Below are 26086 nucleotides of genomic sequence, written 5' to 3' on the forward strand. Positions count from 1 at the left end.
AAAATAGATTGGTTTATTTATATATAAAGAAAGTTAGTTTGATAAATATTTAACTATTTTTTAATAAAAAAAGATAATTAATTTTTAATATTTTATATAAAAAAAATAAATGCTTTTTAATATAAAATACAAAAATGCTTTTTGGTTTGTTGAGGGGGTGTGGTTAAAAAGATATCAAAACGCCTTAAAAAAATTTTTTTTTGATGCACGGGCTTGCCGAGAAGAGCATAAGAGGCGGGGCTAAGCGGGGGCGACTTCGTCATCAACATCTCTCTCTCTCTCTCTCCCTCTTCTCTCTCTTTATTTTTGGATGAGGGGCTTAGGTTAGCGTTCGCTTCTTCTGCTCCTGCTCCTGCTGCTGCTACGTCTCGAGGCGTAAACCCTAGCAGAGGAGGGGACGAGGGGAGGAGTTGGAGTTCGGGGCATCCGAGAGAAGAGGAGCTAGAGAGGGAGAGGGAGAGGTGGAGGGGACGGCGGAGCGGCGCCGCCGCCGCGGCGAGAGGAGGCGGCCACCGGAGAGCGGCGAGGAGGAGCAGAGGCTAGCCGCCTCCTCGAGGCGGCGCCGCCTACCTCCGAAGCATCAGGCTCGCTCGTCGTCGAGGCAGGGGCCGCTGCCGCTCTAGGGGCGGCGCGGCGGGCGTCGGCGACGCCGCCGCCCTCCACCTCCTCTCCCCGACGAAGCCTGCGACGTCGAGCCTAGGGAGAAGCCCGAGACCATAGAGAAGTTATAGATGAAGTTGTAGATGTTGTTCGTCCAATGTAGCGAAAAAGAAGAATAAGAAGAAGCAAAATCATGAGAAGAAAGAAGCTAGACGCGATTAACACGTACCTTACATCCAAATAATCGAGGCTAGTCCAATGAGGAAACGTATCTAGAGTATTCCGAACTAAGCTAGGCATAGGTACTCATTACAAAACTTAATGAACTATATGACTAAGCGTATAAATACAAAGGAAAGATAAGATTAAATAAAACGACAGGAAAGAGAGGACTAAATAGAGCTCTAGTATAGACCTCGATTAGATAATAGGAAATAAAAGAAAAAGAAAAAAGGGGGGTAGAAACGTACATAAATCGCATTCGCAAAGTAAGTTGAAGTATCTTTGATTCTCTCTAGCGTAATGAAACGTGAGTGTCTAGTGCCCCCAGCGAGTCGAGTCTATCGTTCTTTTGAAATCTACTTTCACAATAAATGACACAGAGCGCATTTGAACGAATCATCCAGTAATTTATTAGAATCACTAGCATTTGGGAACTTTATTCTCGTTCTTTTGAGTAAATAATCACCATTAAAACGAGAAACTTAGGGAATATATACCGTGTCCTAGAAAACTTAAGATATGGATTCGAAAGTAGTAAAAATACGTATGAAGGTGTACTCAGTAATCGGTACACAAAAAGAAACAAGAAAGAGTCGTCGGGCGGGGAATAAACTTCTGAAACAAGAGACGATGACGAGACGTACTAAACAATGGTCATATATTAAGCAATAAAACTCTGGAATAACATATCAACAAAGGAAAAAAAAAGATGAGTACTTCTAAACTGTAATAATCAATGGTTAGACAACGCTCATAACACACCCTTGTGAAAAGGTCAAAAGAACAAAAAACGGGGATTCTTACTCTCGTGTATCTCTTCGAATATAAATCACACCTAGACTGGAAATCTGTTTGTTTCTTCAGTTGTTACACAAGGAACGATACGATATATAAATAAATGGATAGATAGATAGATAGATCGAATACGTATAACCGAAGATCGTACTTCTGGACCCTAACAAAACACGCCCGAGAACCAGGTACACAAAACTCGTAATCCAAAACGAGGATAGTTAATATAGTTTAAGATATACGACAATGAGGTCCAATACTTTAATATCCTTCTAGTTTACTCAACACGGCGATCGACATCTTAAGTACAATGGAGTACAGGAACGAATAAACCATTTGAACCTTTCGGTATTTATCCTCATTCCTGCTTTCTCCCTTTTTGTTTTTTTAACCTTACTGATCAAACAAACTGATCGACCGACTTGCGGAAGAGTGGGACGTCAACTAACATTGCTCATCGGTCGTGTGATAATAATCGGAAGATCTATTCGACCGATTCAAACCTCAAATGAAGTAGTTTCGATTAAATAAACGGTTGTTTTATAAGTGGAGTGAAACCGAAATATACAGAATGTATAGATTGTCTGAAGACCGGGAAAGAGACATATACTGTCCAAGAGTTCCAAAAGGGTATGGGTTATTGGCAGTGTTGTCAAGTCAAATGACAACCCAGACACGAACAGAATAAGTACACCGACTGATTAGAAGTGTTCGCTGGATTCTAAAGTAGACGTGTCCATGCTCGTCTACGAATCTATTTCTATTACTCTTAGTTTAACTAAATATAATCTGAACTTTAAAGAAAAGAGATTTAAGGAATAAATTAAAAGTCGAAAATCGATAGGAGGGTAACCGATAACAGGTATGGTACCCGTTAGAGAAGTGATTATACTCAGACCCTTTCCAACGGCAGAGTAAATGTGTGTGGTAGTTTCGATACCTCGGGAAGAAGAGTCAAGAGGAAAGACGGAACAAAGAACCTCTCCATTAAAAATACACGAATGAAAACTATGACCACTCTCTAATCTGTTACCTTATAACAGAACCTTTCACTGAGCCTGTATCGACTGACCATAGAATATACTTTTACTCGTAAAAAACAAGTTTAAATCTAGGATAACGATCTTTGATTACTTCGCTACAATAGCTTGGGGTAAAACGTACATTCTGAACCCAACTTTATCCTAGATCCAACGAAATTGTAACAGTCTACACTGAGTCAATTAACATGTATAGTATAAGGAACGGTCAGTGTCAACACATTATGAACTTGGCGTGTGGGTGTACAAAAATGTTACTTAAAATCTCTTTAGGTCTCTATAACGTAGACCGTGACTATTACATCAAACACCTTGGTACCTTGATCTTCCTAATACGTTAACGTAACAAGACAATCACGAATGAAAATATGTACATGTATAACAGAGGAAGTCTACAATTCGTACAAAGAACGTGTTGGTGTGTTGGTCGATCATCGTATGATACGTGAACATTCTCTTAGACGTCAAAACTATGAATAAAAAGTGAGGAGACCGGTTATTAAAAAGGATACAATGTCAACGGATGTCAGACCCAACACAACAGAGAACACGGTTAACAACCACCACACCGTAACCGCAGCGAGTGACTTCGTAGAAAATTAACCATTCGTTAATTATCCACATGTATTTGAAATATTTAATATTACCTTCCTTTAATTTACCTTTGAACAAACAAATATTACGAGTTTCGAAAAGACAAAGAAGGGTTATTACGAGTTTTCGCAACCACGACACGAATTGGTCACCGAATGATAGGGTCATGTCGCATAGTTATACGACCCGTCCAGGTTAAACAGGTCATAAGGTTTCCTTTTTTTTTTTTTTTAGATCTACGTCTGGTTCAACAAGATCACTTACACTATTCAACCGGAAGTCTAGGAGATACGGAATTACTCGAACTCTCCCTTAGCAATACTTTGAAATTATTTTTCCTCTGTTACGAACTATCAACTATACCGAGTACTCAGTCCGGGAGTTTAAACACTAAGTACTTCGTACTTTTGACTACCTGTTATGTTTGCTATTGTATTATACCTGTACTGGTAGGATAGAACCTTGTTATCCAATATATCAGAGTATATGATTTCGTATGCTGTTGATAATGTACGCAATTACATGCGCGGGTATCCACGAACATGCTGAAGTAAGTTAGTAAGTTAGTAAGAATAATATAATGTCAATAAAGGACATGCAATAATGTCTGACCTGTACTTTTAAGACTGTTATATTATTTGCTCGTCTTCTCTTAGAAAGTAATAAGTAGTCCTGTTTAATAGGTAAGTAACGTATTACAGCTTCGTACTTGCTTCATATAATTAACGGTTAATCGTTCTTCTTTATTATCTTTAAAAACAAAAAATTGAAACAGCACTTAAGGTTAAAATGTGAATCAGGTTAGAGGAATACGGTTGTTTGTGTTGGAGGACTGGTTTATAGTTTACTTTATTTGTTATACCATCATAAAACATCCGCACGGTAAGTATTAAACACGGGGTACCTCTTTTAAGTGGCATAGAAGAGAGAACGAGAGAGAAAAACAGAAAAACTCTTTGTAATATCGAATAAAATCAACAACCTAGTACGTAGTATAAATACTTGAGAACTGACAGATACATCCCGACCTAAAACCTCACGTTACCGAAGGTTACACTGGAAGGTCAGGGCGTTGCATGAGTCGTTCTTTGAGTACCAATTCTTTCTCCACTAGATCTAAAAGAAGGAAAAAAAAAGAAAAGGATTGTTTCAAACAAATCAAAGAAAGAACTAACCGTATAAAGTAGTTAGACAATTACATGACTAGAAAAAAACCCCGAAAATATGTATATACTATACATAGGAAAGTTCTAGTAAGTATATGTATATATGTGGTACGGTTTTGGGAATCCCGGGTAAACGAAGTGCCAAACTTTATTAGGGCATTAGGAGGTATAAAATATAACTTTTACAGGTTTAGTAATAGTAAGTTGAGTTCGACCGAGTTCGACCCATCAATATTTTCCACAATCCCTTCATCATATATACATAGTAACATCTAAGGATCTACCATCCTTATGATCTAATAATACCCAATCCTCCGTAAGAGCAAAGTACGAGCAACCCTTAGTAATTATCGGGTAATTATTGTTATATGATCAACAATTGTTGGAGGGTTGGGTTTACCGAGCTATTTAATCATTGTTTGAACAGTAAGGTTTATATTTTATATGTTGTAAGGGTCTTATAATGTTTAGAACTTGGTTTGTAGGGGAATTTAATTACACATGGGGAACTTTCATGTAAACGAATGTTTGTGGGAATGATCTTGAATCCCTCAGTAGGTTACTGCTCTCAATCAAAATAAAATATCCTCACCTCACCCATACGGCGGTCCATGTTCCCGTACACAGTAAGTCTAACAAGTCCTCATATATACATTTATCTTTATCGATCGAAACATCTAAAATATATTTTTGCCTTATAAAGAAATTAGAAATACGATCGTAACCACGACCTTCAACGTAATTCGTTGAAAATTACGTCGTAAATCTCAAAGACAAGGGTTAGTAAACAAAAGAGGAAAAGTCCTTAGAGACCTGTTGTAGTTGGAGAAGAGTTAATAGTGCTAGTACAGTAAAAAGGATGATAGAGGGCATTGGGACAAACAACTTCCGCAGTTTAAATGAGGAAGTAAACACGTTAGACGACACTCATAATAAAACACGTAAAAGTTAATAGACAACGAGAAACTTTAAGATTGTTAAAAAACGACAGGACATCCCTGACTTAGATTTCGTCGAAATACACTCCAGAGAGGATCGACGATAGACGAAAGTACGAATAGTTGTCCATTGTGAGATTCAAGATACAACGAAAAGAAGAAAACGTACCTACTTTATACGAAAGAGTTGGTCAACCGAAACGAATCTAACAACAGGAAAAAGAGCCACTACGTGTTATAAATCCTTTAGAAAATGGGTGGGGACTTATTAGTTGTCAATAAAAACGGTCAAACAAGCTGCTGTTATTCTAACAATACTATTTGTATGCCATTAGTTGATTAGCACAACCGATTAGTCAACTATTTTATCTACCCCTAATAAACTACGTAATAATTGGATTGTCCGTTTTCGGAATGAACAGTTTGAACAGAAGGAGGTACGAACTGGACTCTCAGGCAACCTTCCTATTTACTCACCCATACCAATAATATAAGGGTCTGTTTCCTCACCACTAATTTTGAGAGTATATCGTAAATCTGAAGAGTTAGTTTGCTTCGTAGTATTCCAGACAGATATGTACGTACGCGACTACCACTTCTTCGACTAAACCCTCCTTATAAACAAAACGTAACGCGTACCGAAACGATGATGATTGTAGTAGTAAGAGAGAGTAGAGACAGAGAGGTTTCGTTCTCTGGATGATCGATGGAAAGAATAACGTTCAAAGTACGAGCTAAATAAGACGAGAAAGGGAAGTACTTCCGATTAAATCACCAAACTTTACAAAAGGTAATCCAAAGAATATACTATGACCGTTCCCATAGTGGACACTGGGTGAGTCAGCCGTTGACGCACTTCGCCCACCACCAGTAACACTGGAGTCAAGAGAAGAAGTCCTGAGGTCAAAGTGGATAATTGAGAGAACCACTCAAAGAATAACGGTATGATAACTACTTATCAGTTTTTGTAGGATCTAAATCATAGGTAAACCGTGTTGAAGAGCTTGTCGAAGAGTGAGACTCTTCGTCGTCTTTCCACAAACTTCCACAAACCGTTCGATCCTTGAAGACGACGTCACTCTTCAACATTATTCGAAGACGTGGAGTTTCGATATATACGAAGTTAAACTTAGAAGATGAAAGCGACGTCACTATTCCGACAAGTCGTTAAAGTTACTTTTCCCAACAATTACTAAGTAGATTTTCGGAATGCGTTTGTCGTGATTACGGGTTCGAGCTCGAACAGAATTGTCAGGAAATTAACCATAGAGCTATAATTAAAGCACCGAGAAAAGTTATATGATGTTATAGTCCATGACGACACCGTGAACGACCTCAAAAGGACATGAGTTCCCACTTTTTCTAATTCCGCTTTAGACGTATTTTCGCGGACACAATCAAAGGAGACGAAAAAGGTAGAATCTGAGGATAATTTCTCGAGTAAAGAAGTTTACCAAACACGGCAAATCGTCTGTTAGCACGATAATGAAGACAAAAACGACCACCCTAAAAACGCCACCGCGCGTAAAAATCTCTTAATCTTACTTTCGAATAAAGAAGATAAGAAAAAAATAGTAAATGGTCCTTCATCAAATGACAAAGATAGGAGGCATAACAATAGCCCTCTGTACGACATCTCGACACCAACACTACTTATACCCATCTCTACAAAATGCAAGGTTTGGATCGACAATATATGAAACCCAAGGTATTTTACCCGATCAGTTTAAAAGCGCAATCGAACCATTCAAGTTAGGTTACTGTAACCACTCAAACCTAGCTGCTGTAAAATTATGGAGGAGGTTGTTCTATTTTTCTTACCACATACTCATTGAAATTGATCAAAAGTGATACATCCTTACAAATTAAACATTGTTACAAACTAACCGCACTCCAAAGATCTTCACTTAGTAAAACGATATATGAATGCAATGGGCTGAACGCCTAGTCTCGTACCGTATTATACTTGTCGAAAGAGAGAAAAATAAATAAATAAATAAATAAAAACGAAAACACCTTGTTTACTCTCCGGGGTAAGGTTCCTAAAGAACCTTAGAACCTTGTATTTTTAATGATTACAAGGATACCTTGACCCCGAATTTGTAAACTCGAGTATCTAGCCGTAAGCTCCATAGGTGGCGGTCCAATCTATTCTCAAAACAGTCTTGGTCGAACCCGAGCTTGATCCACCGATTTAAATAGGTAAAGGCTACAAAATTTTTGAGGTTTTTCCTTTAAAAAAATTTTTTTAAGACAACGATACTATATTACCATGTCGATTTTGCTACTAAGAAAAAACCATCGAAGTTTAAAGAATGATGACCCGCATGTCCGTCGTAAAAGGGCCTTGTTTTCTGCTTTTCTTTCGAATTAGGTTCGTATGTCTACCCTTTTTTTTTTTTTTCGAACGGTTATGGTTCTTCAATCTAAAAGACGTGTCTAACGGGAAGTTCGAATAAGTGACAACTGAGCAAAGTGACGCCTTTTACTATATGTTGCATTTTAACATCGTTGTTCATTGTTCTTTATGTTCGTTGACTCTACCAAGTGAAATTTTACTGTGAAAGATGTTGATCACACGTCTTTATTGTCAAGTTACTTTTTTTTTTTTTTTTGAGGTTTCTTTCATCTCTAGTTAACGTTTGTATTTGAAATTCAACGTATACTTTAACTGTATCATACGGGAAATAGTTCTTTTGTATCGTTATTATTAAATATTCTTTCGCAGGAAGAGCTCGTTAAACTCATGAAGGAGAACCAACAACTCGAACCGCTGTAGCTATCCGCAGAAGGGCAGGTTTAAAACCTCTCAAGACACCGGTGTGTTTTTTCAACCACTTTTTATGTTCTCCAGCCATCAAAGTCTGTATGGTCAGTTTTAGCAACTTTATATAAGTTTTATCACGTATGTATAGGGACTATAGATCTTCCCCTTAAGGTACTATGAAGTTGAATCCTCTCGAGCCATCGGTCTCCATACGAATACATTAAAACGGTTTTTCTCTCTCTATCCTTCCACTTTAAGTCTAACAAGTGAATGTGTCGTCGCGGTACGAGATTGTCTTCACGCTGCGTTAGGAAGGCGGGTATTGGACGTCGTATTACGTCACGACACAAGAACAAGAACAGGTTACGTAGGTGACGCCGGGGACGAAGCTCTTCTTAAACTCGTGTGAAATGGACTCTTTAGTTTTGGTTTATGGAGTAAAGTTGTAAATTGAGTAGTTGTTGTATTCTAATTTTCTTTCACGATTCTGTTCATAGATAGATGATTATTGGGAAATCTACTGTTGTTTATAAAAGGTAAAATATATAAAGAATCCATAGTTTCGTTATTTAACTATATGATCCATTTTTTGCATCTCTAGAATGGATTTGATGTCGTATAAAAAAATTTACCCACGGAATTCTTATAACTAAAATGATAAAATGGAATGTCTAGTTGACAGTAAGTCAATGTTGGATTGCCTTTTAAGACGTTAGATTTGTCCTTATTCAACTGTCTAATGAGTTGTTGATAAACTTGTCTTTGACAATTTAAACCAGTTTTGGATCGTCCATTTATGATTTTATTTTTTATTGCTATTCAATCTACAGCTTTAGTTTTGAATTCTAATAATTGACGTAAATACTGTGTTTTTTTTTCTTAATGTAAATACTGTTCTTATTTCCTTACGTTCTAATAGTTGACGCAGTATGGAGTGGTATTGGTGTTCGTTTCACATTTCGAGAAGCAGGGAGTCTCAGAAGAAGTAGGAACAGACGAGGTCGTAGGTTTCGAAAAAAGTTTGGGACCTTCCTTAAGCTCTTTTTATCAATGTAGTTACTGTACGCATGCGTTTCTTAATTGCCATTTCATTTTGTTTTGTTTTGTTTTTTTGTGTATTGGTAATCTCTATTTTAGTGTCGTACTTGAGTAAATTGACAAGTTAAATTTTTTTTTTACAATCCAAGTTTTCAACTAAGGAAATACAAGAAAGTCATGGGTCCATGAAATAGATACGTCCTTGGTGTTTTCCCCTAAATCAAACTGATCGTATTTGTTTTTTTTTTTTTAGATCTTAATTATTAATTCCTAATGTTGACTAAACTTTTCTGATAATTAGTGTCCAATTTATGTTATTGTCGTTTGTTGTACAAAGGTCTCCTCTACCATTAACAGTACTATCGGATTCATCTCCGTAATTAAAGAGTAGACACTCTCAAGTAGGTAACTATGAAGTTTTCAAGTTTCACATTTCAGTGCGGATGGTACGCCAGACGTAGTCTAGACGTCTTTTTAGACACGTATGGGTTGACATGATACAATTTGATTTTTATCTCCATGCTCTACCGAACATACACGTCACAACGTGAGAATTGAAGTTTCTTAATTTAAAAACGTAAGGATTGAAGGTCAGTAGTTCCGTATTAAGAGAGTGTGACAAACTCTTCCTTTTTTTTTTTCTTTTAATGTTCTTTTATTTTCGAATGGAGTCGTAGTGGTTATGACCGTCACACTACCTGATATCTAAGGAGAAGTATACGTCGAAGCAGAAGACGAAGAAGTCCGGGTCTTTAAAGACGTCTTCAACGTCGGAGTGGATTCCTTGGTTGAGGGTAACGGACGGGGTAGAAAACATCTTGAAGTCCCAGTAAGGTCATGGAATTTCTTCATTATTAATTAATTTTCTTTCGAACTTTAATAGAAGTACCGTTTGAGGTTACTCTTGATATGTATATAAGAGGACGTTTTATTAGGTAAATGTATGTATATTGGGACTTTATAGACTCGAAAGTGAAAAAAAAAATACATATTGGAAGTTTAAAGAATTTATGTATGAGGATACGAATGTTTTACCAGGACAAACTTTTTTGAGTAAAACTACCTTTTGGTCAAAGGGGCTACTTATTTTACTGATGGGTATAATTATCTCATAATATCATTCTTGGTTCTTTGATAAATGTCCCAATAGACGTATTTACATTTATCTACTAAAACGTCCACATAGATGCCTTTTCGGGTTTGACTTAACATCGAATCATGATCAATGAAGTAGTATCGTCGACCTGGTGGTGAGAGATAAAGTAGTTCTTAACCGAAGTTGCTACCTAGAAGAAACTACGCGCGGTAAGAAAGGAGTTCGACGAGAGATACTCTACCCAACGAATTCAAGAGTTCGTACGATCTGTATCATCCTAGGACGGTATCCAGTTTTCGCGAAATATGTCGTTTTTAGAGTACGGAATTCGTCCTTTTAAGTTTTTAGAGCGTGTCTTTATTTGATTATTTTCCAATTTCACAAACCTTCTGATATTGGATGTCTAATATCAGGTTTTTTTTTTTTTTTGTCTGAATTAGTCATACCTAGACTTCAAGACTTGGGGAGCTACGTTTATTCTATGGCGAAATAAAGTCTTTTAAGGTTTGAACTACTAAAAACATTGGAAATGATTGTCTTATAGTATTTGAAACAGTCAACGATGTGTTGTATTATAAGATACTGAAGAAACTGTCTGAGATCATTCTGACTATCTCGGACTAACTTTAGTTTGTCGTAAAATCAAACCCCCAGGCATAGGTTTTATATTTCCCTGGATATAAGTTTACTGTATTTCAATCGTTCCGTAGGCATGTAGGTGTGGTAATCTTTAACTATTATGGACGTAGTTTCGTCAGGGTTCCGCGAGCCGGTAACAATACTTAACCCCTAAGACGTACTGGACAACGTACCAACTGTATATAAGGACTACCAAGTTGACCCCATGTGGGAGAACGGGACGTGGAACTTGTGAAAAGACTTCGACGAGTCGGTAGACCCACTTGTGTCCTAGCGAGCGATAGACAAGGCGGTAGAGAAAATATCAACCCAGGACATAATCTAGTTGTGTAGGTCCCTTAATAGTATCTACATAGTGACATGTTTACCAGATTTGTTTGTGTGTATCAGTGTGGGGTTTTTCTTCTTCTTCTTCTTCTTCTTCTTCTTTTTAGAATTGATTTGTTCGGTCAGTTAACCATTCGTTTCACTTGGAAGAAGATATACATCCAAACTACCCAACTTAATATATTACTACGTTTTTTCTACTGACTACCGATTTAAGCGTTCATTGTTACTCAGTTATGTGTTATTCTTTTTAGTATACGTTTTCTTGGGTAGTTGTGTGTGGTGAACTATTGTTTTCACTTTTTGATTAAATTGTACTATATTTTGACTTTCAATTGTGACATTTATCCTTCTCTTGTATGTAATTCGTTGGGGACGTAACGACTTTTTAGTTTTCCTAAACGTCCTTTGGGTCACGAGCCACTACTACGTCAGGATGCTGAGGGTCTAACTAGAACACAACTGCTACGGAGTAAAAACCTCGAAAACAAGAGTAGACTTTTCTGTTACAAATTTTTCAAGTACGTTATACGATTTTTGAAGTGAACTGTTTTATGTGCCTCTCACTTTTAACATAATGATATTCGTTATTCGAATAAGTTAAGACTTAACCGGTTTCGTTTATTTGACTGTATGGCGATATGTTTAGTTCAGCCTTTAGTTTTTGTTTCGTTTATTACGAAGTTTCGATTCTATAGTCCTTTCTTCGGGTAAAGGTTCAAGGTCAATGTTTTTTCTTCATAAAATAGTCGTACCAACGAATTGATAGTGGCGTACTAGTTCGCTGTCGAGTTAATTACTCTAACTTCAGAATAATGTTTAGTAGGTTATACGTCCGAAGATTGAACCCTCTTTGCTATATTCCGTTCCTAAATCTTTATATACTACGAGAAAAGCTCACAATCTTTAACTTTGTATTGGGCGGTGGGTAGATTTTAGTTCGTTGGAAGTTTCATTGAGAGGTTAAAGATGTAGAAATCGGACAGATTCGTATGTGGAGTCTAGTTGTGGGTGAGGAGTAGTTGTTGGGTTGGGTTAGGCACGTTAATAAGCTGTTTTTTTCGGTTTCTAAAAGGTATTTAGATTCGTTCGTGCGCCCGTAGGCTCAGCTCTTATCCCCTAACAGGAGTTTCGACGTATATGGGTTTGATTAGGCGTGCTCTTCCAATTATTAACGACTTAAGCTCAAGTTTAATCCCAAAAGCTCTCTCTCTCTCTCGCTCTCTCCTCCCCTCCCATGGAACGCTTCGGTACCGCCGCCTCCTTCGCCTCCCCCTAGCTCTCCTTCTCCTTCTCCTCCTCCTCCTCCTCCTCCTCCTCCTTCACCCCCTCCTAGAGCCTCTCGCGTTCGCTCTTATTTTGGGAGCCCTAGCCCTCCACCCCCAGCGAAAATGCCAACGGGGGCTTACCTGCGCATCCTCCAAGATACGCACGCGCGCGTACTCAGCTTAGCCTCTCTATCCCAATCCCTAAATAATCCCTAAACCCCTATTCTCCACACTCCTGGTTTAACTAGGCTGAGCTTGACCCGGGTTTAGGTGGCGTCATCAGTTTCTTCGGGGTGGCGAATGAGGTGGGTCCCGGGGTCCGGGGTCCCACAACAAAGCAGTGGTTGTTTACATCTCTCTCTCTCTCTCTCTCTCTCTCTCTCTCTCTATCCAGCTCACTAAAAAATGGAATTTGCGAATTAAAAAAATAAATTAACAATATTAAATGAAAGCCAGCCTCGAGTTTAAAAACCTATGCTTCTTTTTCCCATTTCTTTTTTATCTATATAATTGTTCTTACTCGAAATTGAAAGTGCAGTAAATAAAAGATAGTTTGTTTGTTGTCTTGAACTTTTAAAAGTTAAGATAATCGATATTTTTATTTGTTGGTTTTTTTTTTGAAAATGGATTTAAAATTAAGTGAGCTTTAAGATCAAGTAGGACTTAAAGTGGAAGTAGGCCTCCAAAAAAAAAAGTAAACTAAACTAGAATCAAAGATCTTATTGAACACATGGTTATTTGTAAATTTCTTTGCTTTTTTTTTTGATGAAATAGACTTAGCCGATTATGATGTAGGAAGAGAATAATCTCTTTAATTCCCGTTAAACTCTTTTATTAGGTAAGATTTGTTTGACTCTCAGCCTCTGTTTTCCACTGAAGTGGTGTTACGACATTAAACTGGTTTGAATAAGTAGGACTGTATTAGTCACTTGTCATGTGTATTAATAGAGGAACCGTAATTTGGAAACCTTGGTTTTTACATCGAATACTTGAAAATGTACTTGTGATACGACTAAAGAGAGGAGTTGATCATGGCCGTCAGGAAGGTAGAGTAGAGATTGTAGACACTAGAGATTCTTCTCGAGAGGTTGAGCCACAGTTCGTCAGTTTTAGCAGCAGGGAGCGACTATGTCTCTTCCCTAAAGGCGTTTTCTTTTATAAGGTGGACAAAAAAGAAGATAACATTGAATGTCCAGTTGAATTACTATTAGACACCTTGAGGTCGATCCCGAAAGACCAGGTACGTGCTTACAGAACTAGCCGTAAGTACTTTTCTCTCTTCCGCCCTGTTGTCGATGTTTTAGTTTTATACCCACCTTAAAAGCACGTTTTGTACCCTAATACTTTCTTTGTCGTGCCGTTCTTCCAAAGGTCTTTTGTTTGAGGAGTCGGTTGAAACACGTCAGGTTACAATTCTAGCCTACTTTACCTCTAGTAGTCGCCTTCGCTAACCACGGTAAGTCGAAATTTGTGTGCGAAGACTACTCGAACGTGGCTAACGCTCCCTGATACCCATAACATGGACTACAGCTTCTACACCTAGTGTCCTAGTCGGCTAGGTCTACTCTATATGTTCGGCAGACCTCTGGTGCTAACCAATTAATTTCGCCTAACCCTCAGTGACGAGAGAACGAAGGTGGGTTTACGCACTTAGAGCCAGACTGCATCGGACTACAGTTTGTTGGCTTCGACGAAGGGTCCACGAGACTTTCTTTTAATTTTATTTCTTCTCTTTTCCCCCGTCGTGAGACATATTCGTAGTCGACCGTTTAGTAAGTAATGTATTCTTGTTATTATATGCTAAGTCTTGTCGTTTATTACATGCTCGTTACGATGGTTGTGAGTAATGCAATCTTGTTATTGTATTATTGATCTTGTCGTTTATTATATTCTCGTCACGATGGATATATGGGCTTTTCACCCATACTTAGAATGTGGGATGGGTAGGTTCCAGGCCTTTAAGGGTGCGATGAGAATAGTTAGGAGAAGAATTTATAATTTTTAGGTTTCCCAACAGATTTGGGAACCTCCCACGATCTAAATGTGGGGTGAAAGCACTTATGTTCATCGTAAAGAGTATTATATTATGGTCCTTAATAATTTATCGAGTTCGTTCCTGACTTCCTGGTTTCTTTATAGGGTGCTTTTTATCCTATCCCATGGGAGTCTTAGTCAATAAGTCTTCATTTTAAGTACCCTCGGTTAGTCTCAACAAGAGCACCCTTTATAGAGTTCCACCATAATTCTAGGGGTGTGTTGTTCTCTAATCTATGTGTCTACAGAGGTCAACTTTAGATTGAACGTTTGTCAAGTATAACGTAATCTAATCACACTTTTCACAGGTGCCTTTCTTTCTATTATTGTTCAAGAGTAAAGTATCGGGTTCTTGTCGACTTCCACCGACGAGTAAATGAATGGGACAAACTTGGTACTTATTCAATTTTAGTCGACCTAAGCCGTTGTGCGAGTACGTAAACGAGAGATAAACTACGAACTTAAGTCTAGAAGGACGTCGCTCTAGTTTTGGTTATTAGGAAAACAGACGTGGTCGACTGTCATACCAAAAGAAAACTATGTTAGGACTTTACGGGTACTGTCGTCTTCTCACGTTCAAGGGCACTTGAAAGAACACCAAGGTACACAGAGGAGAAAGAACGGTTTCATGATGTCGTACCAGTGAGGGTGGTCAGTGTTTTGTATTTAGTTGGGTTCCGTACTTTAAATATGATAAATAATAAGGGAAATCTACGCCGAAACGAAGATTCTTACATTGGAAAAAGACAAGTGTACGTTTTTTTATTTCTACAAACAATCACAAAGAAAACAACCCCACATTGTTTTACAAAGAAGAATGATTATTCATTAATCGATTAAAATTCAACACCTCTTCGTAACTATCACATTCTCCTCTGACAAATATTTATGTAGAGGTCCAGGGCGTGAAAGAGAATAGGTAGGTAGAAGACCATTGACTACAGGCACTATTAGGAATTCTGATCAGAAAGGAGAGACTTGACTAAAGACGTTCCAGAGTCTTGACATATCTACCAATAAGTTTATCCTTCGGGGTAGTACACAAAACGTTATGATCACGTATTATACAGTACATAAAAACAACTGTAGAACTACGTATACATTCTCCAGTCGTCGATAATATTAAAGTTTCAGATCCGTACAAAACAATATTTCTGACTTTAGTTGTCCTACCTAGTAGTGTAGTAAAGTTGATTATTATTATAAAAATAGTCTGATCTATAAGACGTTTATAAAGTGCAGTTCACAACAGCATACATTTAGATATACGTGTTTAAGTGTTATATTAAGAATGATAGTATCAGTGGTTATAAAGCGTTCTCTAATTTTGTCTTTTGATAGAATTCCATTCTGAAATTTCTATTCTTTAAAAATTTTCCTCAAGTATGAAGAGGTCTTTGTAACTCTAAATTTTGACTTTAGACTCTTAGTGGTGGTAGTCGTGACATGCGTCGTTTATACGATAGTGGTAGTCCTACGGTGCAATTTAGAAGTCCGGTAGAGGCGACGAAACCTCTATCTGTTAGACAGCACGATTCGTTACTCCGTCAGCCACCAGATGTTTATATTGTAACTGTACAAAAGCTAATTTTCTTATAATGAACTAACTGTTTCGTATTTACCTTTGTTTTTATCAACTTTACGTCTATTTCTCCTCAATCCACGGTTCATTTTCCTTTAATACGAAGTGGTGAACCACAGGTAGAAAACAACTTTCACGTCATAGGTCTTATTCTTTCGTAGGAAAGATTCTCTTGCTCTTAACTTCATTTTACTTGAAGTCGTTCATTAACCTCATAGTTTTATCTTCTGCTCAAGCTCCTACATTCTTTTCTAAGTTTAAACTTATCGAATATGTCAATGTGGGTTAAGGAAGAGTAAGAATTTCAACGTCTTGTAAACTGTCTTTTTCACAAAGGTCCACTATAAAAGAGTAGATAAAGTCAAGGAAGAGGGGTAAAATTAAAGTAACGGGATGGCCAGTTATTTCGTTCCGTATTCGATAAGAACCATTACACAAGAAAGTTTAGTACCACCCAGTTGTAAGTAACTTCGTTTAATCCTCCTTCGTTCGATCGTTGAAGTCTTACGTACAACATTGAACTGCACAGTTATACAATACTTTAAGTAGACGACATACACTGTCCCGGTTACTTCACACGGGAGTTCAAAAGATAGTGGAATGAACATACCTCAACGAATAATCCTCAAGAGTCGTCTGTGCTGATACAACAGCGACATTCTTTGAACCGTACGATTGTTTTGTCATTTATTTTATTTGTAATGACACTTTTCTTATGGGAAAACGGACGTTAACGGTATTTCAGTGTTGAGGTAGGTTGCGTGACGTTTTAGTAATTCATTTGAACATTCCTAGATTCTCTGGAAAGCAACGTTACCTTGTCTTAATACATGTTTACCGACTTTGTAGTTAATGGTGGAAAAGAATTAACTTTCGAGAGTTACTTAATTTATCTTTTATGTTTATATATATCTTTTTTCTTATCATACACCTCAAAAATCAGCTCGTATACATCCGTCTTAATTATATATGAAGACAGAGTGTTCACATCACATCAATACTGGTACCGAGTGATGTATGTTGCGTAGAACTTTCCGTGGTTGCGTGGTATTGGTGGTTATTTCGACCGTTCTTACATTTCTTATTCCAGAGGAAATCGTTGACGGAAACTGTGACGATATTCTAATAATCGTTCCGAAAATAATCAAATAAGTAATAAACATTAAACATGGTTGAAAACTGTATCCATCCACCTTAAACAGATATAATATCTTCGTACTAAAACGTAATGTACTGAACGGTGTTTATCTATAAGACTAATTGACAATGAAAAATTTACAGGGTGATCGTGCCCGAACTTCGTTTTCGCACAACAACATTATATTAAAGCGTTATATTACGTATTAATACTACCAAAATGTTTGACCTTATCCAAGAGGTGTGATTTACTTGTGGCCTATCGTATACTTGTGTATTGTTCAATTGTTGTTGCCGTCTAGTTATGTTGTGATTCCTGTTTACTCTCTAGTGTACTCGCCTACAGAAAACATTACGTTTAATCAAGGAAGCGTTCATATTCAGTAATCGATTACCCATCTGTAGTTTACCCAAACCTTTTGAGAACCAATAGTTTTTAAAAGAATACGTAAAGGAACATAGGTTCTGCAACAATAGTTTATTAATCAAACTAAGAAAAGGTCTTTTTACCCGTCTATTGTCAAATTTAATCCCGTAGATCGTGCAAGTAGTCTATGGACCAATGTTTTTCAACAAGTAATCGACCTGTGTCGAGTTCTGAAGAGTTGAAGGAAAACACGACTGAGCTAAATTGTCACCGTCAAACCTTAGCTTCGTTCGACCCGCTCCTTGCCGACGCTTATGAGCCTTAGTGTAGGACCACAAGAAAAACACGACGTTTTGTCCTAATGTTTGTTTTTATCATTATTACCTTATCAATCTTCATAAATCGTTTCATTAACTTTTTTCAAACAAACCGGGTCGAAGATTTTTTTCGAAGAAATCAAACCTTTCGTCAACAAAACAATTGTTTGCCTTACCTCCAAGACCACATACGATCTTCGGCTCTACTCGGAAACCGGGGTTTCCGTTTACAAAATTAAACTTAACTTTGAAAATAAGTCAACGTTATCCTTCGAAGAAGCTGGTTGCGTTGAGTTTTTCTCGAAGAGGTTTCGGTTTGTTTTTGGTTTGAAAATTCGAGCATTCCTTATTATCATACCTAATGGTTCGAAGGAGAGGTGGGAGAAGACTCAGAAGAGAACGCTGGGTTTTCTCGGAGAGAGTTGGAATAAAAACGAGTTTCTAAGAACAAAATTAGAGAGTTGTGGCGATAACCTAACTCTGCCTCTGCCTCTGCTTCTGCTTCTCTACGGCCTCCGACGAGACGACCTTTGTGGGCGGCCACGAAAGCGGCCTTGGTTTAGGCGGAAGCGGCGGGAGGGTGAGGGGCTTAGGCGGCGGCCCCTTACGCAGAAACACAATTCGCGGCCATATTCTTCGACGCCGGAACTGCTGCCGCCGTCTCCGCCGCCGGAGCTTACTCCTCAGGGTAAGTGGACTTGTCCCGAGCCGCTGGAGAAGAGTTGAAACTAGGGGGGTAATTGCGGTAACCTCGCGCTAGCCTCCGCGGGCTCGAACCTAACCCTTAGCGGGTTGGAGAAGAGGCGGAGTAGGTTGACATAATTAGCTAGTGTTGTTTTATCGAGTTTAGTCGCTAGCCTCTGGCTCTAGCCTCCCCACCCCCTCGCTCTCCCTGCCCTTGCCTTAGCTGGACCCTAAACATCATCCGCTCGAAGACGAACTCCACGACCTGGAGGAACCACGCCACGAGCTAGTTGCGGTGGTCCCGGAGGAGGACGAGGGCGAGCCTGAGTGGCAGAGGCCGCGGCGGCGGCGGCGGCGGCGGCAGGAGCCGCCGCCTCCCGAGGAGGTCGAAGCCGAAGAAGTCTTCGGCTCCCAGGTAGAGGTAGAGGAGGAGGAGGAGGAGGAGGAGGAGGAAGGAGAGGCGCGCTGGAGAGCTCGCAAGCTACTCCACCCCCTACCCTCTCCCAATCCCAAAACTCCACTAACCTTTCGTTTACCTCTCCTCCACCCTCTTTCTTCGCGCGCGGATACCGAAAAGGGAGCGGCGAGGTGCTATATCAAATGCATGTTGCGGGCGGGNCACCACCAGCATCACCACGACCACGACCACGACGCGCCTCCTCCTCACCCTCAGCACCCCTTCTCCTCCCTCCTCTTCGACGACGACCACGACGACGACGATCCCGACGAAACCCTAATCGACGACCACAAACCCTCGTGCAACCCTTCCCCGGCCCCGTCCATGCCCTCCGTCGACCCCACCCCCCACATCTCCTCCCAATTCTACACCTTCAACCGCGATTCCCATGCCCTCATGGTCCGCTGCATCCTCGAGTCGCGCCTCGCCACCCCCGACGAGATCCGCGGCGCCACCCCGCGCTCCGTCCTCCGCTCCTGGCGCTCCGTCTGGAAGGACCGCAACGAGGACACTGCCTACCTCACCGCCTGGAAGCGCATCCAGGACAAGCTCTCCGCCTCCCCCGACCCCTCCGGCGGTGGCGCCCTCTTCTTCAAGAACAACCCCGCGCAGCGCGTCTCCCATGTCGAGCAGTGGCACGAGATCGTCGCCGCTGCCCACGCCGACCCCGACCTCCTCCGCCACCTCGGCCTCAAGGACACCGTCGACCGCATCAAGCAGTCGTGGACCGTTGGCGCCAAGTTCTATGGCATCCCTGAATCCTTCGTCCGCGTCTGCGTCGCCTCCTGCCCCGTGTGTACCTCTGCATCGTCCGGCGGGGCCGTGTCACCGGGAGGCAGCGGGGCCAGGACAAAGCGGCGGCGGTTCGAGTACACGGAGACGCTCGACGTGCCCGCCAAGGACGTGCCGCGCCGGCTCCAGCAGCTGGCCGCCAAGCACAAGGTCGTGCTCTGCATCCGCCAGAAGTACATCCGCTACAAGCCCTTCATGGCCGAGGTGAAGGACTACGCCTGCCACCGTGCGGGGGAGCCGACCTCGGCCTCAGCTTCCTCAACCTCCGGCGGGAAGAAGGCGCGGGTTCTTAAACGTGAGCCATATCAGTCTAAGCGGTGCGGGTGCGGCTTCCGCATAAGGGCCATCGTGCCAATCACCAACTACAATGAGAAAGACAAGACCTTTGTGTACCAGGAGGAGGGCACGGCTGTGTTCAAGTTGTATGCCGTGCATTCAGGGCACGAGCCTGGGCCGTTGGATGGCAATGCGAGGATCGTCCACCGCCTGGTCGGGCACAAGGGCGCGCTCGAATTAGACCCTGAGGTTTATGGCGTGAGTGAGGACAATGAGCATGTATCATTCGCTAGTTTCTTGGGTAAGGATGATGTGAGTGATTCCCAAAATATGGTTCTGCCACAGATTCAGGAGCTTAGAGCTGAGCTTGGGTTATTGGAAGGGAGGGTCTCTAAGATGCCGTCAGATATGTTAGGTTCGCTATCGAATGAGCTGTTGGATATTTTGCATAGGATTAAGAAGTTTAGTTTGGACGGTAGTGTGCACCACTTGGAGGAGACTTTGGCGGTAGGCGATGAGGAGGTTGGGCCATGGGGACCGGAGGGAACCCACCATCTAGATAGGCACGATCTAGATAGACATGATAGGATTTTTAGCAAGGATGATGAGATGATTGAAGACGAGGAGGCCGATCTTGATTCAGGTCTTGGCCACATTGTTCAGTGGGACAGAATGGCAGCAGAATGCCATGATAGGAAAATACATCTTATAGGGGAGAGCCTGAAATCCGACAAGTGGATGATGAAGGAAGATGTTGGTGATTTCGATGAGAAGAGCATTCTCAATTGTGGGGATGATGATGATGTGGTGGATTCTAAGCTCATAAGGCCTTTGAGGCATGACGAATCAATCTTGGCAGATCCAAATCTGGTTGGTATGCAGGTGGATGCCTTCTATGCACAGAAATGGTGTGATTCGCCCAGTGTTTTGCCAACTGGGGATGGAGGGGATGTCGGGTTTAGGCCTGTGTAAAATTAGGCGAGGGGAACGTGCGTCTTATTTCCCTCCCTCCTAGATGTAAGCAGGACCTGTAAATTCTGTACACTAGATGAAAGCTGATTTCCACCTCTTTGATTATTAACATGTCTCTTAGGTGGAACTCCAAGTAACCCTGTTTGTTTGTGTGATACAGACTGCATTTTATCAATTAAACCATGTTAACTCCGTCACTTTCTATGAATCTCTTGTTTGTTGATAGTTTGCTAATTAATGAAAGTGATTTTGTTATCATTTGAATGATCATTAATGTGGAACTTGTTGTTTGTATTCTTTTCTGCGGTTGATGATACAATTTTCTATTTTCTTTATTGCTAAATATTCTGCTATACCATGGTGCTGGTCAATCTGATATCTTTCTACTACAAACACTTGCTAGCTGTGATGGAATAGGCTGTTGAATATGTTGGCATGTAAATGGGCATATGTTGGAGATACTCAAGTTTGTAAATACATATAAAATAAGCAGGAATTTACTGAGAGCAGAATTTAATCCATAGGTGGTACTCTTCCTTCCTCAATTATTGTTAATCCGCACGAGATTTTTGTTGGAAAGTGAGTAATGGTTCTTTATATGGTAGTTCTATATTGTCCAGCAACGGGATTACAAAAACGTAAGCACATAGTAGGCTAAATTTTAGAACAATGTCATAAATTAATCTGATATTTGAGTTCTAGCACCTTTTCTCTTTGTTCCACTGCCTCTATACTCTATTGATTCTTTGAAAAGAAGCCCTTTTGACTATTGGCTCTAATTGTTGCCTGCTCTTCTTTTGGAGAGTTGAAAGTGTTCTGCAAATGTTGCATGCCATAGAAGAGTTGGTTTATAGTTATTAACATTTAGCTAAGTGGGACTTTCTGTTTTGCTGCTGTTTTTACATATGCAGGCTACATTGGTCAGCCAATTCATGCTTTTTATAGTTATTGACATTTAGCTAAGTGGAACTTTCAGTTTTGCTGCTGTTTTTACATATGCAGGCTACATTAATCAGTCAATTCATGCTTCCTTGACTATACATAGTGCTTGGTATTGTCTACTATTCCTCCTTTTCACCTTATATGATGATGCTTATGTTACTTTTTTGAATCATTATTTCTCGCTCATTCTTTTAGAATAATTTGCTTTATGGTTGCTAATTGTAGGCGAAGATATCGTTTCACTATTGAATACTCAATTTATTCTTCGGGCTGGATATGTGATGGATATGATTGCAGATTTGGCAGCACTTATAAGTTTAGCTCCTATTTGGATGCGTAAATGTTCTGTTCGGTAAATTCTCCTAATTTACTAGAGAAATTTGTAAATTTGGTAGATAAAGAGTGTGATCAAATGTTTAAAATGCAATATCAAATTCAGCCTTCAAGTCATTTTTTGAGAATAAGATAAATTACCTTGTAAGTAAAATAAGCTATTCTACCAAATCATGGATGATAAGACCTTTAAAGAAATAAAAATCAAACTCCTTAGATACAATTATACTAGAATAGTCTCAGCGAATAAGTTATCCTTGGATAGTTTATTCTGACATCCAAACAAGGCCTTAGAGTGTGTTTCATTGGACAAGTAAGGTGTACATAAGGAGTGTTCCAGATTGATGTTACGACTACCTTATGTTTGGTTTGATAGAAGTATTGGTGGAAGTGACAAGAGTATAAACCAGCTCTCTTCTAAAACTTTCACTTCTAACTGAAACTATGCCTAGTAAATTTTTTTCAGAAAATGTGCTTGAAAGCATTGTTTCCATTTGCTTTTTTTTAGTCCCTTTAAGTTGCTGCCTCCTTCAGGTCATACAGATAACGCTGTCCTTCTTGTGGGTTGATTTACAGCGGTACTTGAGTAACCAATTATTCCCTAGTGTTCTATTCTTTTCAAGAGCTCAGTAATGTATTTTAGGATGTCTTACATTTACAGAATTTTCTCCATTAGCACTTCTTTCTGGTACTGAATGCTTGTAATGGCTTTTGAAAAAAAATCTTTGTAACAGTTTTTTTTTTAAAAAAAACTTTTGTACTATGATTTGTCCTTGTAGTTCCTATACCGTGTCAGTTATTCTGATCTTCAATTTTATACTCTGTAGGTTTTTGGGCATTTGCATTTATGATACGGCATGTACATATCCATTGGATGACTCGGAATTTTACTTCTTTTTAGTCTTTATCTTATTTCGTGAGTAGAAATCATTTCTCTCGATTTCATGATTGCATTTGTGAGGTGCAAATATTTTTACCTATAAACACTTTCTTTTTACCTACCTGTAAGAATCATATGCATGCCAAAAGCTTGACTGAATTTCTATCTGAGAAACATAGCTATTTTCATATGCTATATTTATTTCCTTCTATCACATTAGCCCTATTGTGGGCAAAGATGGCGACTCATGTATATGATTGAATGCATTACACAGGTTTCAGGTGGCTGGTTTTGCATCCAGCCTCTATTCTGACTGGAGTTTGACCACTTCCAAATAGAACACTGGTGGTAGATATACGGATCACAAGGAAAGGTAAAACCAGGAGTATCTTTGCTGCATTCTTGGTTGCAGCAGCACTTGAGTAACTAATTATTCCCTTGTGTTCTATTATAGTAATAGTTCGGCATTGTATTTTTATGTCTTACATTTACATATTTTTCTCAATTAGAACTTCTTTCTGTTGCTGAATGGTTGTACTGGCTTTTGGGGGGGCAAAAATCTTTGTAATGGTTTTTGAAAAGAATCTACTATGATTTGGCCTTACGGTTCCTATATCGTGTCAGTTATTCTGATCTTCAATTTTATACTCTGTAGGTCTTTGGGCATCTGCATTTATGGCACAGCGTGTACATAGCTGTCGGATGACTTGGATTTTTCCTTCTTTTTAAGTCTTTGTCTTATTTCATGAGTAGAAATCATTTCTCTCGATTTCATGATTGCACTTACGAGGTGCAAATATTTGTACCTATAAAAAATTTTCCTTTTTTCCTACCTGTAAGAATCATATGCATGCCAAAAGCTTGGATGAAATTCTATCTGAGAAAAATAGCTATTTTCATATGCTACATTTATTTCCTTCTATCAGATTAGTCCTATTGTGGGCGTAGATGGCGACTCATGTATATGATTGAATGCATTACACAGGTTTCAGGTGGCTGGTTTTGCATCCAGCTCTATTCTGACTGGAGTTTGAGCACTTCAAAATAAAACACTGGTGGTAGATATACGGATCACAAGGAAAGGTAAAACCAGGAGAACCTTTGCTGCACTCTTGTTAAAGGCTGGAATAATTAAATAAGATCTCCTAGAAAGGTAATATCTAGAATGAGTGAGTGTGCAATAGAGCGATAGATGTCTCTTGATGTCGTACCCATAGTTATTCCTGGAAGTGTCTTTTGATCCATTCTTGGATGAACTCTGCTGTCTTAAATCAAATCTAATTGTTTTTCTCCTTTGTGGTTTATGAAAGGGGGAGTTTTTTTATTGCTAGGTGCTAGATGGTCTTCACTCTTTGGGTTAGTAGCGTTCGATTAGTACCAGAGCATGGGAGCTTCAATTCTTTATCTTTTTGGATGTTTTATGCATGGTAAATAACTTCGTCGTAGGTAGGACTTCAAATTGGCTTTTGTGTCATAGTGCACATGTAGTTTATTATCTTGCTATTCAAAGTGTAGCACTTTGCCTTTATGTGGTTTTTCTTGTAGTTTTCTTAAGAGATTCTATTCAGTGGCAAAGCAATACATATTATAATCCACATGCTGGTAAACTGCGAATCGCAAAGGTTGTAAAGTGCTATAGTTTATCAATGTGGTTCATGAAATGTAGCACAGTGGGGCCCTTTCTAAAGTCAGGTCCTTATAGAAAACTAGTCAATATGGCAAGCCGAAATTACTACTTTGTGGTTCATAATATGTAGCATGTTGCTGTTACCCTTTCAAATATCAAGTCCTTATAAAACTTAAATAGAAGTCATACGGTGCTAAGAGGCTACACTTTGAATTTTAGGATAGTTAATTGCAAACTCGATATACCTTAGGAAATCTTTTTGAAAATTTTTCTATATTTTATTTGATTTTTCCTTCCTACTGTGGCTTTTCTGAGTTGCTTTAGATATAGCATATGCATGATTAATATCTTTTGTGGATACCCTTGGAATCAATGTTTAAAGTGTCGCCCCATGTCGTAAGGCACGGGGCGGCACGTACCGTGTCCAAGAAGGGGGCACGGTATGGGGGGTTCTCAGACCCCCCTTCCGTGCCGCGGCACACACCTGCGTGCCGTGCGAGACAATGCGATACACAGGTGTGCCGCGGCACTGTGCCATGCCAGCGCTGTTTTTTTTGTTTTTTGTTTTTTTTTTTGTTTTGTTCTTTGGGGTACCAAGAATCATCTGGGTACATCTTCCCTCATCTCTTCTTTTTATTTTTTGTCCTTATGGACTTTTTTTTTTTCGTTTTGACTTAGATGCTTTTTTTTTGGCTTTTTGGTTTTTTTTTTTTTGGTTTGATTTTTGGGTAACCCGAAGCATCTCTCCTTTCTCCTTTTTACTTTTGTCATGTTGCACTTTTTCTTGACTTCATGCAACCTCCCCTCCTGTCGCGCCCCGCCTTCCTTTTTCTTCCCCCTCTCTTTCTCCGGTGCCTGACTACTTTCTCCTCTGCTCTCTCTTTTCTTTTCTTCTCAGTTCTTACATGTCTTTCTAAAACTATTTTTTTCTTCTTTTTTCCGTCACTTGAAAAGGAGGCAAAGACATTGCAAATTGCAGATTTGCTTGTTAGGTAAGTCAAAAAAATTATGATTTAATTTTTTTTTATCAATATAGGGGCAAATTTTTAATTGACATATTCAATCCACTGCAGACATTCACTTTCTTTTTACAAATTATTTTATCAAAATTTTTTACACCACAAAGTTTTCGGCGAATTAGGGGAACAAAATTAATCTCGTAAATAAATTTTGAGGTAAATTAGTCATAAAATTTTGTT

At 39.4% G+C, this 26086-nt stretch overlaps 1 protein-coding gene across 1 annotated transcript in view; it reads left to right on the forward strand.

Annotated features, from left to right (window-relative positions):
• The window catches only part of LOC109714605, a 51456-nt gene that overhangs the window by 20617 nt on the left and 4753 nt on the right, over positions 1 to 26086 (forward strand). Inside the window, exons 2-5 of the mRNA XM_020239305.1 lie at positions 18832 to 21150; positions 22273 to 22399; positions 23535 to 23633; positions 24246 to 24343. Of these exons, the coding sequence (XP_020094894.1) occupies positions 18832 to 21105 (2274 nt within the window). The 3' untranslated portion in view covers positions 21106 to 21150; positions 22273 to 22399; positions 23535 to 23633; positions 24246 to 24343. The remainder of the gene's footprint in view (positions 1 to 18831; positions 21151 to 22272; positions 22400 to 23534; positions 23634 to 24245; positions 24344 to 26086) is intronic.

This window comes from Ananas comosus, linkage group 8 (assembly GCF_001540865.1).
Source record: "Ananas comosus cultivar F153 linkage group 8, ASM154086v1, whole genome shotgun sequence".
Taxonomy (NCBI): domain Eukaryota; kingdom Viridiplantae; phylum Streptophyta; class Magnoliopsida; order Poales; family Bromeliaceae; genus Ananas; species Ananas comosus.